The 12,833-nt window shown below is 57.0% G+C and overlaps 1 protein-coding gene across 2 annotated transcripts in view; it reads right to left on the bottom strand.

Moving 5' to 3' along the window:
- Positions 1-9,439: 9,439 nt before the first annotated feature.
- Positions 9,440-12,833, bottom strand: part of UNC5B (unc-5 netrin receptor B) — an 83,760-nt gene continuing 80,366 nt past the window's right edge. For both annotated transcript variants that reach the window (XM_037130592.2, XM_037130593.2), the window contains one exon: positions 9,440-11,866. In XM_037130592.2, the coding sequence (XP_036986487.2) occupies positions 11,701-11,866 (166 nt within the window). In that variant the 3' untranslated portion in view covers positions 9,440-11,700. The remainder of the gene's footprint in view (positions 11,867-12,833) is intronic.

The raw sequence follows: 12,833 nt of genomic DNA, 5'->3' as shown, positions 1-12,833 counted from the left end.
AGACGGACAGGAGTTTGTACAGGACTGACTTGAGAGTGGATCAATTTTAGGACCAGGGAGGGGATGGGAAATGTGGGCTGGTGTGGGCAGGCCCAGTGACTGCCTGGGTTCCTGTCACTGGCTTGATGTTGCTGAGGGCAGGCAGTGTAAACCCCTAGTGGTGAGTGCCTAGGAAGAGAGTGGCCACGCTTTTCTGAGGCTCCCCGACTTTGTGTCTGGGGTGGAGATGGTGAGTGTGGGGCATTGCCATGGAGCAGAGTGGATGCCAACCACCACCTGTCTGCAGCCTTGCTGGCAGTCAGGGAAGGTACTGGTACCCGGTCAAGGGATGCGCACCCACTGGGCAGCCTCGCTGTTCTGAAATGCACGTGAAGAAGAAAAGGAAGAGGGAGAGGAGGAGGGGGAGAATAAGAAATAGGAGAAGGAGGGGCGGGGAAGGAAGAAAGAGAAGGGGAGGAAGGAAAGAGGGAGGGAGGAAGATGGGAGAAGGAAGGAAGGAAAACTCAGGACATCCAAAGCGTTTCTCACTGGGTGGACATTGTTTTTAACTCTCAGCCCTTTTGGAAAACATCCTGTCCCTCCTTGGCTTAGAAATGTCCTGAAAGTTTCTGAGTGCTGCACAGAAGCCATCTCTCTATTACAAAGGGACTTGCTCCTGGCCCCGGGGATGTCAAGGACTGGCCAGGAAGGCCGCCTGGTGTGGTGGCCAGAACCAGAGCCAGGTTTGTGGATGCTGTTTCCGTGTTCCCGGGAAGTCAAACTTCAGCATCCTCATCTGATCGTACCAATAAAACAGTCCTCTCTGAGTCATAGAATAGGCGACCAATAAAGTACCGATTACCCCCAGGAAGGAGTGTTTGCTGAGGCCCTGCTCTGGCTGCCTACCCCCAGGGACCAGATCCTTAAGTCCAACAGGCAACCCCAGGAGGGAGGCACTCTGGGCAGCCGCAGTTTTGCACATAAGGAATCTGGGGTGCACGGTATCTGGCTCTAATCACACAGTAAGTGGCAGAGCTGAGATTCCAATCTATGCCTTTCTGCCTTCAGAGCCCAGCCAGGGCCCCATCAAAGGTGGTTGGTTGTGGGGGTCACACAAGCTCCTTATCTCATCCGAGGTTTGCTGATCTGTAGGTGATTGATTAAGCAATAGGAAGAACTTGATCATTCTGGGAAGTCAGCCTGGCAGATGCTGAGGCCTCCAGCATGGGTGTCTGGGCCAATGCTGCCATCTTGTGGCTCAGCCCTGTCATTGCCGTGCTCACAGGCTGAGGGAGCTCAGGGCAGCTCCAATCCCGCTTTCCAGGAATTACTGGGCCCACAAGCAGGGCACAGGGATCCTGGGAGATAAGGAGTCATCCTTAAATGCTGACCCATAATTCTCTGCTTCCACACCACCAATCAAGCCCCAACTCTGACCTTAACTTCCTCTCTTTGCTGTGTTCATCTGCTCCCTCTGGGAAAGTTCTGGACCTCCTGGAGTTTCGAGTCCTTGACCCCTCTCTCTTCCCTCTGGACATCAGGCATCTTTCCTTCCACCTGAGCCCACTTAGATGCCATGGCCCATCATTCTAATAATATCTTGGCAACACCCTCCACTCCCATGTCCCTCACCTCCTAGCGGCACCGCTGGCCAACCCCGGGCAGACAGACCTGCACCAAGTGACTGAGCCGTGCTGGGGAGTCCGGACCTGGCCTACCACCCACACCAGCTCTGGGGGGCGGGGCAGGCCAGGCTCTCCTCTGTTCGCCTGGGCCCGGGGTGGGTGATTGCTGCCTGAGACGCAGGACCAACCAGGAGCTGAAGTGCTTGGGAAGGTCTGAGATGTTGAGATAGGATGGAAGAATGGGCACGAGGTAGGGCGGAGCGAGGCGGAAGGGGCAGGGACGATGGCTAGGGCGCCAGTTCACTTACCCGGACCGATGATGGGGCTTCTGCTGGGACAGGAAATGCTAGGAAAGCCAAGATTTGGGGGAAGGTTGCGAGTTCCGATTTGGAATGTTGAGTTTGAGGTGCATTTGAGGCTTTGTGGCACCAGGGGGAGATGTCTGGTAGGCGTCTAGAGCTCAAGGGAGAGGCTGGGGCTGGAGACCTAAGATTGGGTGTTGTCAGCTCTGGGTGGTAGTTGAAGCAGTGGGTGTGGATGAGATAAACCAGGAGGAGGGGAAGCGGGAGCCCATCTGCAAAGCCAGGAGGAGAGTCCCTGAGCTGCCCATCTCCAGAGTGGTGGCAGTGGGGTTGACTCAGGTCAAGGAGAGGTCTGGTGTGACGGTGCCTGAGGAAGGCCATGGGCAGTGTCTGTGTCAGGGGTGGTGCAGGCTGGGGAGGCAGGGCTGCAGCTGGGCTGTGTGCCCTACTGTGTGGGGCTGTGGCAGGGGCCCTGGACCCAGAGTCAGAGAGGGTTGGTTCTGCCCATAAAGCCCACTGGCCTCCTGGTCACAGGAGAAGGGAAAACATGGGGCCCCAATGACATAGTGCACTTGAAAGAGCTTTGTGATCTCAGGCGTCTGCAGGTTCAAAGAGCTCTTCCTTCTCTTCTTCACCTAATAGAATGGGCTTAGGCTGTATAAATAGACGTATAAAGCTCATAATAAGGGAGGTGATAGAAAAGCTCAGTGATGAAATTGTTACTGATGCTGACAGAATGGAAAAAAAGTCGTCCTTATTGCTCTTCATATTTATACTTCCATCTCGTTTGCTTCTCATTACTAAATCTTTGAAGAAAGTCTTGTCATCCCGATTTCGTTGTTTGAATATTGGAACCCCCAGGAGTTTAAGCAATGTGCTCAAGGTCACGGTTGGCAGATGATGGAATCTGGGTTCAAACCCAGGGCAGGCAGATCCCAAAGCTTGTCTCCTTAAAGCTGAAGCTGAGCTGGGACTGGGGACGATGCCAGCTCCTGTCCCCTGAGCATCCTCAGTGCCGAGCCCTGTGCTCAGCTCCCACCTAGTGGGGGCTTTATACCTCCCACGCCCTGTGATGTGGAAGTTGAAGACAGGGAGGCAGGCTGCCAGGACCCTGAGGAAGCACAAGAGGGCACGTGGACACTGAGCCATGACCCGTGAGGACTGGGGACATTTAGCTGGCAGGGAAATGGTTCCAGGGTGGACCCTGAGAGCTGTTTCCAAATATTTAAAAAGCTGTCAGGGAGTGGAAGACTTAGACTTATTCCTATTGCGAATAAAATCAGCCCCTACAGTGAAAATGAGTAAGCACTCAATAAATGCTAGCTATTATTACTATTGGAAGTAGTGAGTTCCCCATCTCTGGAAATATTCAAATGGGTACTATATAAGCCCATGTCGAAGTCATTGTGGAGGGAATTCTGCCATCAGGTGAGGATGGACTAGAGGGTGGCCAAGGATCCTCACCTCTGTTGTCGCCCTCCAAGTCTGTGAAACAGATCCTGATGAGCCCTGTAGTTCTCAGGGACAGCTTATCCCCTGTGTCACCCCCTTGGGTAATCACAGGTGAGTCCTGGGCATCTGTCCCTGAGCACCTGGTAGAAGGGGAATTGCTGGGACCTGGGGTGCTGGTAGCTCAGATCTACTTTGGTTTTATCAGGCAGAGGAAGAGCTCCTGGGAAGAGGGTCAGCTGAGGCCTCTGTCCCATGCAGAGAGGCAGGAGGGGAGCTGGAGCGAGTGCTGTGGTCCCTCTGATGCAGCCCCGGGAAAGAAGTGCACAGGGAGGGGCCCCTCGGCAGTCTGCAGAGAGGCCAGGGCCTTGGGGCCTGTCGCAGCCAGTGAACCCCCGAACCAGAGCAGCCCCGAGCCTGACTCTCCCCTCCTCCAAACCCTTGTCTCAGCTCCCCACAGCCCAGTAGACCATAAACTGGGAGAGTCTTGTTTGACCTACACAGTTTTTAAAAAGAATGAAGCCAACAATTACATAGGGGATGGTCTCACATACACATTTAAATCCCGATCTCTGATTTCGCAAAGTAGGAGCATGGAGCAGTGTGGGCACTCCCTCCCGCCTGGCAGCCTGGGGTTGAGCCAGTGGTGGGGCTTTCCCCTCCCCGTGGGCCGACTGGTCTCCAGGTGGGCACGGTCCCCACTTCTCCCTACTGCTCCCCTATTGCACTGACGCCAAACTCGGGAAGGCGGTTAATAGAACGTTCGCCCTCCTGTTTCACTCAGTTCAGACCCGTGATGCTAACAAAGGTGGGAAGTGAGCAATGTGCTGAGACAGGCTTATGTTTCAAGGAACAGCCAAGAGGGCACATTTCTTGCCTGAGAAGCATTGATCTGGCTGCTTCTCTCATCCCATGACCCAGCAGGCTGGGCACCAGAGACATCTGTTTTTGACCCCTGGCCTATGGACAAAGCCCTGAGGCCTGGCATGGGGAGGCTTCTATGACCAGTCCCAACACTGAGAAGATCAATGTGAATCTAGAGTGAGTGGTCTTTTTACAATTTATTTATTTTTAGAGAGGGTAAGGGAGGTAGAGAAACATCAATGTGTGGTTGCCTCTTGAGCGCCCCCTACTGGGGAACCTGGCCTGCAACCCAGGCCTGTGTCCTGACTGGGACTCAAACCAGCAACCGTTTGGTTCTCAGGCTGCTGAGCCACCAGCCAGGCTAGAGTGGGTGGTCTTAAGGGAGCTATACCCCTGCAGGAGTTGGGTCGGCAAGGTGCCTCTGGCTTTCCCTGCCCCCCCAGCCTGATCCTGCACCCCCTCCCGCCCCGTCCCCACCAGCCCGCGTTCCTCACTGTGGGCTTTCTCACCCCCAACCTGGGATCATGCTGTTCCCACCACCGGGATCCCCTGGGCGCAGCCCTCCGTGCCAACCCACCGCCACCTGCCTACACGCCCCCGCCTTCCGGGTGGGCTACTGGAGTCCCCCTCCCGCCTCATCCTGCTCCATCGGCACCATCCTTGCTGGCTGCTCCTCCGCCCTGGCAGGCCAGCGTGGGGTTTGCTTCTCATTCTGCTGGGAGCTGGCCAGGCCCGACTCGGCAAGGCCCTGCCCTTGGGCTGTGCCCATCTATGGATTAGGTCAGTAAATATTGATGGAATTCCCAGGTGCCCTAGACCTGCTCCTTGGGGGAAGCTTCTTAAGCAGAGAAACTGGGATGAGCACATTCAAGTCACCCTCAGTGAGGCCTGGGCTGAGCCAGCCCACCTTCCCACCCCCACCCCCTGCTGCTGGAATAGCAGTGACCCACGGGTGTCCCTCCCCCAGACTCCCCCCTGTCCCAGGCTAGGGTCACGGAGAGGACACCATCTCATCCCCCCGCCCCCACACGCCTAAACGGCGCCCTCAGATTCTGTCAGCCCCTCTGGCAGGTGGCAGCCTTCACATCTGCTACAAGGACATCAACATCTTTTCTTCGTAAGAGATTTCACAAACGCTGGTTGCTGCAAACTTTTGCCTGAAAGCATCTCCCACAAAACGCATAACTGAGAACTACGTGCCAGGGAAACCAACTTGTGCTCTAAAATAGCGTCTCTTCTAGAGAGACTTGCTGGACCCCAGGCTTACTCGCCGCCCCCCCCCAGCTTCCACACCTCCCTGCCCATTTTGCCCTGTCTCCTCCCCAGACTGTGGGCTCTGAGGGCAGTGTGTACCCAGCCCTGGCACCGCGGAGTGACCAACACGATGTGCCAAGTCAGTTGCTGGACAGCGAGCGAGGAACCACATTCCCCGCCCGCCCAGCCAGCTTGTGTTTTGAAAATGAGAACCTGGGAGCTCCTCCTGCTCCCGGAATGTGGTACCCAGGGCAGGGACCGTGTTGGCAACAGCATCCCTTTGAGAACGGCCCCGCAGTTCTCTGGGGCCCAGTTGAGAAAAGGCTTGGTGTGAGCTGCCTGTGCCATGCAGGGAGTGACGACGGGCTTGAGGGCAGCTTTTCCGTAAAGTGACAAGGGAGGAAGGTCGGGAGGAGGAAGGTGTCCCTCTGTTGGGAGTGGCTGGCTGAGTCTGAGAAGAGAGGGGGGTGGGGCAGGGTGGGGGGGGAGCAGGCTGCCAGGGCACCCCCGTGACTGCGTGGGGAGCTCTGAGGGCTTCCGTTAGAGATGCGTGGGTTGAGCCTCAGCAAGGAAAATGAGAGTCTCACTAACGCCAGGGGAGGGAGCAGTCGGAGGCTCCACGGGGACCTCGAGACGGGAGCCGGCTCTCCAGGGGGAAAGCCCTAATCAGCATCGATGAAATGAAGCTCCGAACAGTTATTGGGAAAATAAAACTCTTTCATGTTTATACCTCGAGGGGTTGAGAGTCTTGGATCAAATCCGTTCTATTTAAATATTTACACGCACAAAACGCTTGTTTCTGCACAGATCTTCCTCAGAGGGCGTGAGTCGCCTTTGGGGGAGGACGACCAGGGCGGACCCGCTTTTCCCCTCTGCTTTTATGCCTTTTGGAATGTTTATACCATAGGCAAGCATTACACTATATTTTCAATTAAAGGGGGCAGAAGTGTTTTTAAAATTTTGTTAAAGGGAATGGGATGAGGTTTTCCTGTGTCTGACCTTAAACTAGAGTTGGAATGGACTTTTTCTTCTTAAGGCCCCGAGTGGGGGAGGGGGCAGCCGGCTGCGCGCTCAGCAGCCCCTCACGGGCAGCCGCCGGCAGCCTGGGTTTCCTTGCTGTGCCGGGCCGGCCGACCGGCCCCGTGGTCACAGGATTGGAACCAGCCTATCTTTTGCTCGCAACTGGGTTTTCCTCATCTACTTCCCGCACTGTGACAGAGGAGGGCCCAAGGGGTGGGGCTGTCGCACCCCTGCCTAGAACCAGCCCCCCCCAGATTTCAGAACGCCAGCCAGAGGGCCCCTGCAAAACTGCAGGTCTAAGGTCCACACTTACGGATGGGGAAACTGAGGCTGAGGGAAGGACAGTGACCCGAATGGAATCAGGACTAGAACTCAGGTCCCTTGCTTCCCAGGCCAGAACTCTTCGAACGCCCTACCCCCAAGGAACAGGTGACAAGGAAGGGTCCTCCTGTGTAGATGGTGGCAGAGGGGTAGGGGATTTAAATGGGCCCCTTTCACTCCGGGGAGGACCTGACAGCTGCCTGCCTGTGGGAGCTGCTTGTGTAAAATACCGCCCCCCCCAACTCTGCCCCGGCCTCCCCGGGCTGCTGCTCCCATCTCAGGTTCCATGCCCCACGCTGGCCTTCACACTCACACCCACGCACACTCACAGCTGCCCCTCCTCTATACCCACGCTGACTGACCCACTGGAATGTGATGGTGGCTGGAGACACACTGGGTCCCGGGGATCGATGACCGTCTGAGCTGGTGTCTGTACAGGTGCAAGTGCCTTGCCTGCCCCACTAGGCCAAACGTTCCCAGAGGACCACCTAGGCCACAGGTGCTCCCTACCCCCCAGGGGACAGCCCGGTGGCACCGGGTGCACCCTGAGATGCAGGCCCCAGGAAGTCAGAGCTGGCAGGGCTCGTAGGCAGCACACGCCTCGGAGCATAAACAGGTGAAAACGGGCTCCACGGCCAAACACACGTGGGACACGGTGTGAGCACGAGGGAGCCGGCTTCTCGGGCGGGGCCTCTCAGAGCCTTTCCTGTGCTGGCGAAATGCTGGGACCAAACCCAACTCGCAGAGACCTGAGGTCCACAGGGCAGAGGGCCGGCCGGGACAGGGCCACGGGCGGTCATCTCGCACCTTCGTGCACATAGAAATAGAAGCCCCTTTGAGACACTTTCATCGGTGGGAAAATGAACCCCTGTGACTTTATTAGAACAAGACCCCTTACTGCCACCTGCTGGACACACCTCACAGTAAACACAGGGCTACCGTGTGTGGGAACACACCCGCCTCCCCCAGTGCTCCTGTCCGGTGTGCCACCTGCCCAGCCCTGCAGCCTTGGGCCCCTCTCCACCTGTAGGACTTCTGTTGTCCCAGGGCAGTGGTCTGAACTGACCTCCCAAGTATCACCCCGGCTGGGACACACGCTTCTGAACCTCTCACAGGCAGACAGGGACACTGGGGGCCTCACCTGTCACCCCTCCCACACATCACTGAGTCCATGGGAGGCTCAAACGACTGACCCCTGAACCCTGCCCTCACATGCTTTTGCACTGAGAGCACTGACTTGGGAGCAGGGCCTGAGATCCAGACCCGGCACGGCCTTGAACTTGCCGTGTGACCGTGGGGAGTCCTCAGCCCTCTTGGGGCCAGCTTTCCCTTCTGTACAGTGAGGCAGCTGAGCTTGGCCATTTCCAGGAGCTCAGAGTCCTGACAGTGACCCTCCACCCCCCAAACCCCTGGAATTTTGAGAAAAACGGGAAGGTCACACTCCCGAATGCTGGTAGAAAGACAGTCCAGAAGACCGCAGAATACAACCTGAAGTTTTTTATTGGACTAGGAAATATAATTTATTTCATAAAAATTAATCTTGTTACAATAGGAATGCTAAATGTTATTTACAGGTTGTAGTTTACAGAATAAAGAGGTGGGATCAGGCCATCCCTGCAGCCCTGCAGCCCCGGGACGCCTAACCACGCCCCTGGCCCAGGCAGCGGGGCCAGCCCTTTGCCCCTAGGAGAGCTGCTCCCTCACCCCAGGCTCCTGAGTCACCTCCCCTCAGAGGACCTGCTCAGGGACCTGGCTCAGCTGCCTGGTTGGGGGGGGAGGGGACAGGAGGCCCCGGGTTGTCCAGGAGACGGGAGGGTTCTCACACCCCCAGAAGGACCCCTGGCCGGAGACTCTGGATCCTGGGCACTTCAAGAGAAGGCAGAGGGAGAGGCACGTAAAAGATACACTGACTGACCCTATGGACTCGGAGAGGGCAGAGAAGGGCACGCCAACCTCTGGGTGTCCCAACTTGGGACTTGAGGGTGGCACACTCTCACACGAGTGGGGACACGTTTCTGGAGGGGAGCCCTGATGTGCCCACGTGTGAATAAAAGCACACACACACAGGGCAGTGCACACACGCACAAACACACCCCAGAGATGGAGAGACATAAACACCCCAGGGAGGGCCACACAAGTGCCACGGCGGTACTCGGGCCACGTGGGGCTGTAGTCACGGCAGGCTCAGTAGACTGATGGAGCCACTCAACCCTCTCCCGGCTATTCTTTATAAAGCTGGACAGCCTGAACCTTGCCCAGGGGGCTCCCACCAATCAGTCCTGTGCTCCAGGCCCTGGTGCACAATTCCGAGGAATCAGAGTAGTCCTCGCAGGCACCGAGCAAGCAAGCGTCTGAGCGCAGTGGGCAGACCGCAGACACTTCTATCCAGCAGGCTCCCACACAAAGCCTGGAATGAGTGAGCCAGAACCCAGAGGGCTCAGACAGCAGCTCTGAGACCTTCTAGCAATAACAAGGAAATGAGGCCCCGAGAAGGCAATCCTATGCCTGAGGTCACGTAGTTTAATGGCAAAGCTGAAGACTGAGGTCTGGTCTTGGGACTCCAGGCTGCCCACGGGCATTTCAGAGCCTGCGCTGGGAATGGCACCATCTCCCGGTGGCACATCTCCCGGTGGCACTGGTCCGGCTGCTCTCGACTCCATACGATCTATCACACAGGCCCCTATGACTGGGGCTGGAGTGGCCCGGACGCGAGCCCCGGTGGCAGAAACTCCTGACAAGGGTGGCTCACGGCCTTGCCTGAGGCAGCAACCACACAGGCACTGGGGTCCCAGCCCCCAGGAGGGCCTGTCCCCTTCAGCAGCCCTGACACGGGGAACCCTTGTGAACTTCTGAGCAGGACCTCACCGGCCCAGGGCCGGCACACATGCCGAGGGGGGCAGGGAAGCCAGGCTGGGGATGGTGGCTGGAGCTGCAGCCCTAAGACCTGCTCTCCTCTCAGGTGACCAGACTTTCAGAGGCTGGGAGGTGCCCAGGCTGGTTCCGGCAGTGGTTTGTGGGCCTGTTGGGGCAAGCGCAGGGTCCGTGCCTGGGGCTGGCACGTGCTTTGCCTGGGTGCCGCAGCGAGGCCTTTGATGAAGTCTCCGAGCCAGGGGCCTGGTCCCACCCACCGTCAGACAGCTGAAAAGGGACAGGGATGCATCTCCCCCTGAGCCAGGTCCCTGCTGGCCCCTCAGAACATCCTGGAATAGGCTGGTGAGGGGGTGCCAGCCCCTCCTCTCTGGCAACCCTTCCTGTTCAAAAGTTACCCACCTCAGGAACTCCCAGACTACAGAGGGAGAGTGAGACAGGGAGGGTGAGAGAGGGAGGGAGGGAGGTGCCTGCAGAGATCAGAGTTGAGAGAATTGCCCTCCACCCTCCCTCCTCCACTCTGGGAGGGTGGGAGGGCATTAAAGCTCAGGCAGGCCACCCACCTCCCAGCCTCCCAGGCGGCGGGGCTGCCGCTAACACATTCCTCAAAGCCGCACCACCGAGGCCCAGCTCAGGCTTCTGACGCTAGAGCGGCCCTCTCATCCCCCTTTTCTGTCTCATGGAAGGAGACAGTGGGGGAAGGGCGAGTTCTGGGTTCCTGGGATTTAAAAGAATGCCAACCTGCTCCAGCCTACCTGTTCTAGAGGCTGCCGGGAGCGGGCGTCCTGGCTGGCCCCGCCTTAGGGTGGAGCAGAAGAGGTACCCACAGGACTCCCTCATATCCCACTTCTTTCTCTGCTAGGGCCCCGCTTCCAGGCCACGCCCCCTCTCCGGGAGCCACCAGACCCTGGTGCTGGACAGTCTCCCCGGCGGCACAGCTGGCCTGGGCGGCCCACAGGTCCCTCCCGGGGCCCAGAGCAGCCTGGAAGGGAGGGAGAACCCCACTCACTCCGGAGCTCAGGGCTCCTTGGCTTTATGAACTCAGCGTCTCCTTAAGATTTTAGAGGGAATCATGTACCATGGCTAAATCCCCACCTGAGCCTGTATAACTGGGGGAAATGGAGGGCTTGTAAGAATTCCGTCTAAGATGGAATCATTAGCAGCAACGGGTCCCTCTCTCCCTAGTCTCACTCACACAGACACACACACACACACACACACACACACACACACACACATACTCTCTCTCTCTCTCTCTCTCCCCCTTGCTCGCTTGCTCCTGGCCAGAACCGTGAGTGAGCCCACATTCATCCACACTCAAGAAAAGAGTTTTCTATTTTTTTGTGTTATTTTTCATTTTCTTTCTTTTTTTCTTAAAAAGACTTATCCAAATATCTGGATAATAAATCATTTGCGTTTCCTAAGAAACTGGGTTTTTCTTTTCCCTTGTGGTTTTGGTGTTTTTCTTCTTCTTCTTCTTTGAGCCTTACTAGCAGTATGAAGCTTTCTTTCTCTCATTTAGCTTTTGGACAGGAGAAAGCAGTCTGTCTGAACTGTACTTGACTCTTCAAAGAGGAAAATGGTGTGAAGACAGAGGGCTTAGGGAGGAGGGAGAAACGAGTAGCTGAGGAAGGAAATTAAGAACAAAACTAAAACGAACTTGACCCAGAGGTCCCAGGGCTGCATGTGCAGGGTGGTGGAGGGCAGAGGTGGAAGGAGGACCACCCCTTGCTCCCCTCACTGCTTCCGGGGGCCTCAGCCCCTCTGGTTTCTGCACGAAGGTCTGAGGCCAGGAGAGACAGCAAGGGTGGGGACGGGACACCAGGTCCTCCTGACACCAGAGTCCCCGGAATTCCTAAGGCTGGTTGTGGTCTGGGGGTGGGGTGAGGGAGGGGCAGGAGGGGTGACTCTGGCTGTGAGTTGGGGGGCCATGGAGGCCGAACTGCCCCACGGGAAGCTGCCTGGCCTCCCCGTAAACCGCCACCTGCCAGTCCCTCTGAGCCCGCAGTCTGGGCAGCTCAGCAGTCCCCGTCAGTGGCCATGGCCACCAGCATCTCACTCTTGCCCATCTCTTCCAAGGCACTGGCCAGGCTGTTGAGGTCCCCGTCATCCTGCTGCAGAGCTTCCCAGAGGTCCAGGATCACACCTGTGGGGCTTGCTTTGGTGGCAAAGTAGTTCAGGTACCTGGTGGAAGGAAGGACACCGGGCTGCCCCAAAGCTCAACACCTCCCAGAAGCCTGGGTGTGCGGAGAGCACGGGGAGGTGGGGAGGCTGCAGACTCTGGGGTCCCGCCCTCCTGGGTCTGAGTCCCAGGTCCTCTGCTCGCAGGCTGTGTGGCCTTGGGTAAGTTACTGCGTCTCTCTGAGCCTTAGTCTGTTCAGCTTTAAAACAGGAACTGTCTAGCTCGCTGTCAGTCATCATCTTATTATGGCCCCAGGGGAGACTGCCGGAGCCCAGGACCCCACTCTCCCCTCCCCCCACCTTCACGCTCTGCCCACTCTGTCCGCCCGCACTCCCGAGGGAGAAAGCCTTCCACAGCTTTGTGGATCCCGCCCACTTCTAGTAAGATGTCTTTTTTAAGAAAAAAGATGTATTTATTTATTTCTAGAGAAGGGGAGGGAGGAAGAAAGATCAACGTGAGAAGTAAACACTGAGTTCAGCTGCCTGCCACATGCACCTCGGCCAGGAGGACTGCGGGGACCAAACTCACAACCCAGGCATGTGCCCCGACCCGGAATCAAACCAGCGACCTTTCACTTCGCAGGAGGGCACCCAACCAACTGAGCCACACTAGTCAGTGCTCTGAAAAGATGTCTTAAAAGTGGCATCTGCTCAATGCAGGTTTGCCAAATGGTGTCTCAGTAAGCCTAATTATCATTAGTAATGATTATTATTGCCCTCGTATTTATCCAGCATTTTAACTACTCTGGGAAATTTCTGACACCTCAGCCCACCTTTCCAGGGCAACTGCTCTGTCCTGGGCACTGGGGTGCTGATGGCGCTCACACCTAGCCGGTGCCTGGCTTTACCCCACTGTCACAGGCCAGTACTATAAGCACATGCTTCTCAGGGAATGGGCGCCCCGGACTCGGCACACTGGAAGGGGAGTGGAAGTGGCTGCAGTCTGGGCGGCCGGGCCTGCGTCCCAGCA

This window comes from Artibeus jamaicensis, unplaced genomic scaffold (assembly GCF_021234435.1).
Source record: "Artibeus jamaicensis isolate MK-2021 breed Jamaican fruit bat unplaced genomic scaffold, CSHL_Jam_final contig_332, whole genome shotgun sequence".
Taxonomy (NCBI): Eukaryota; Metazoa; Chordata; class Mammalia; order Chiroptera; family Phyllostomidae; genus Artibeus; species Artibeus jamaicensis.
The sequence above is the reverse complement of the archived record's forward strand: the minus strand, read 5'-3'. Positions and strand labels throughout refer to the sequence as shown.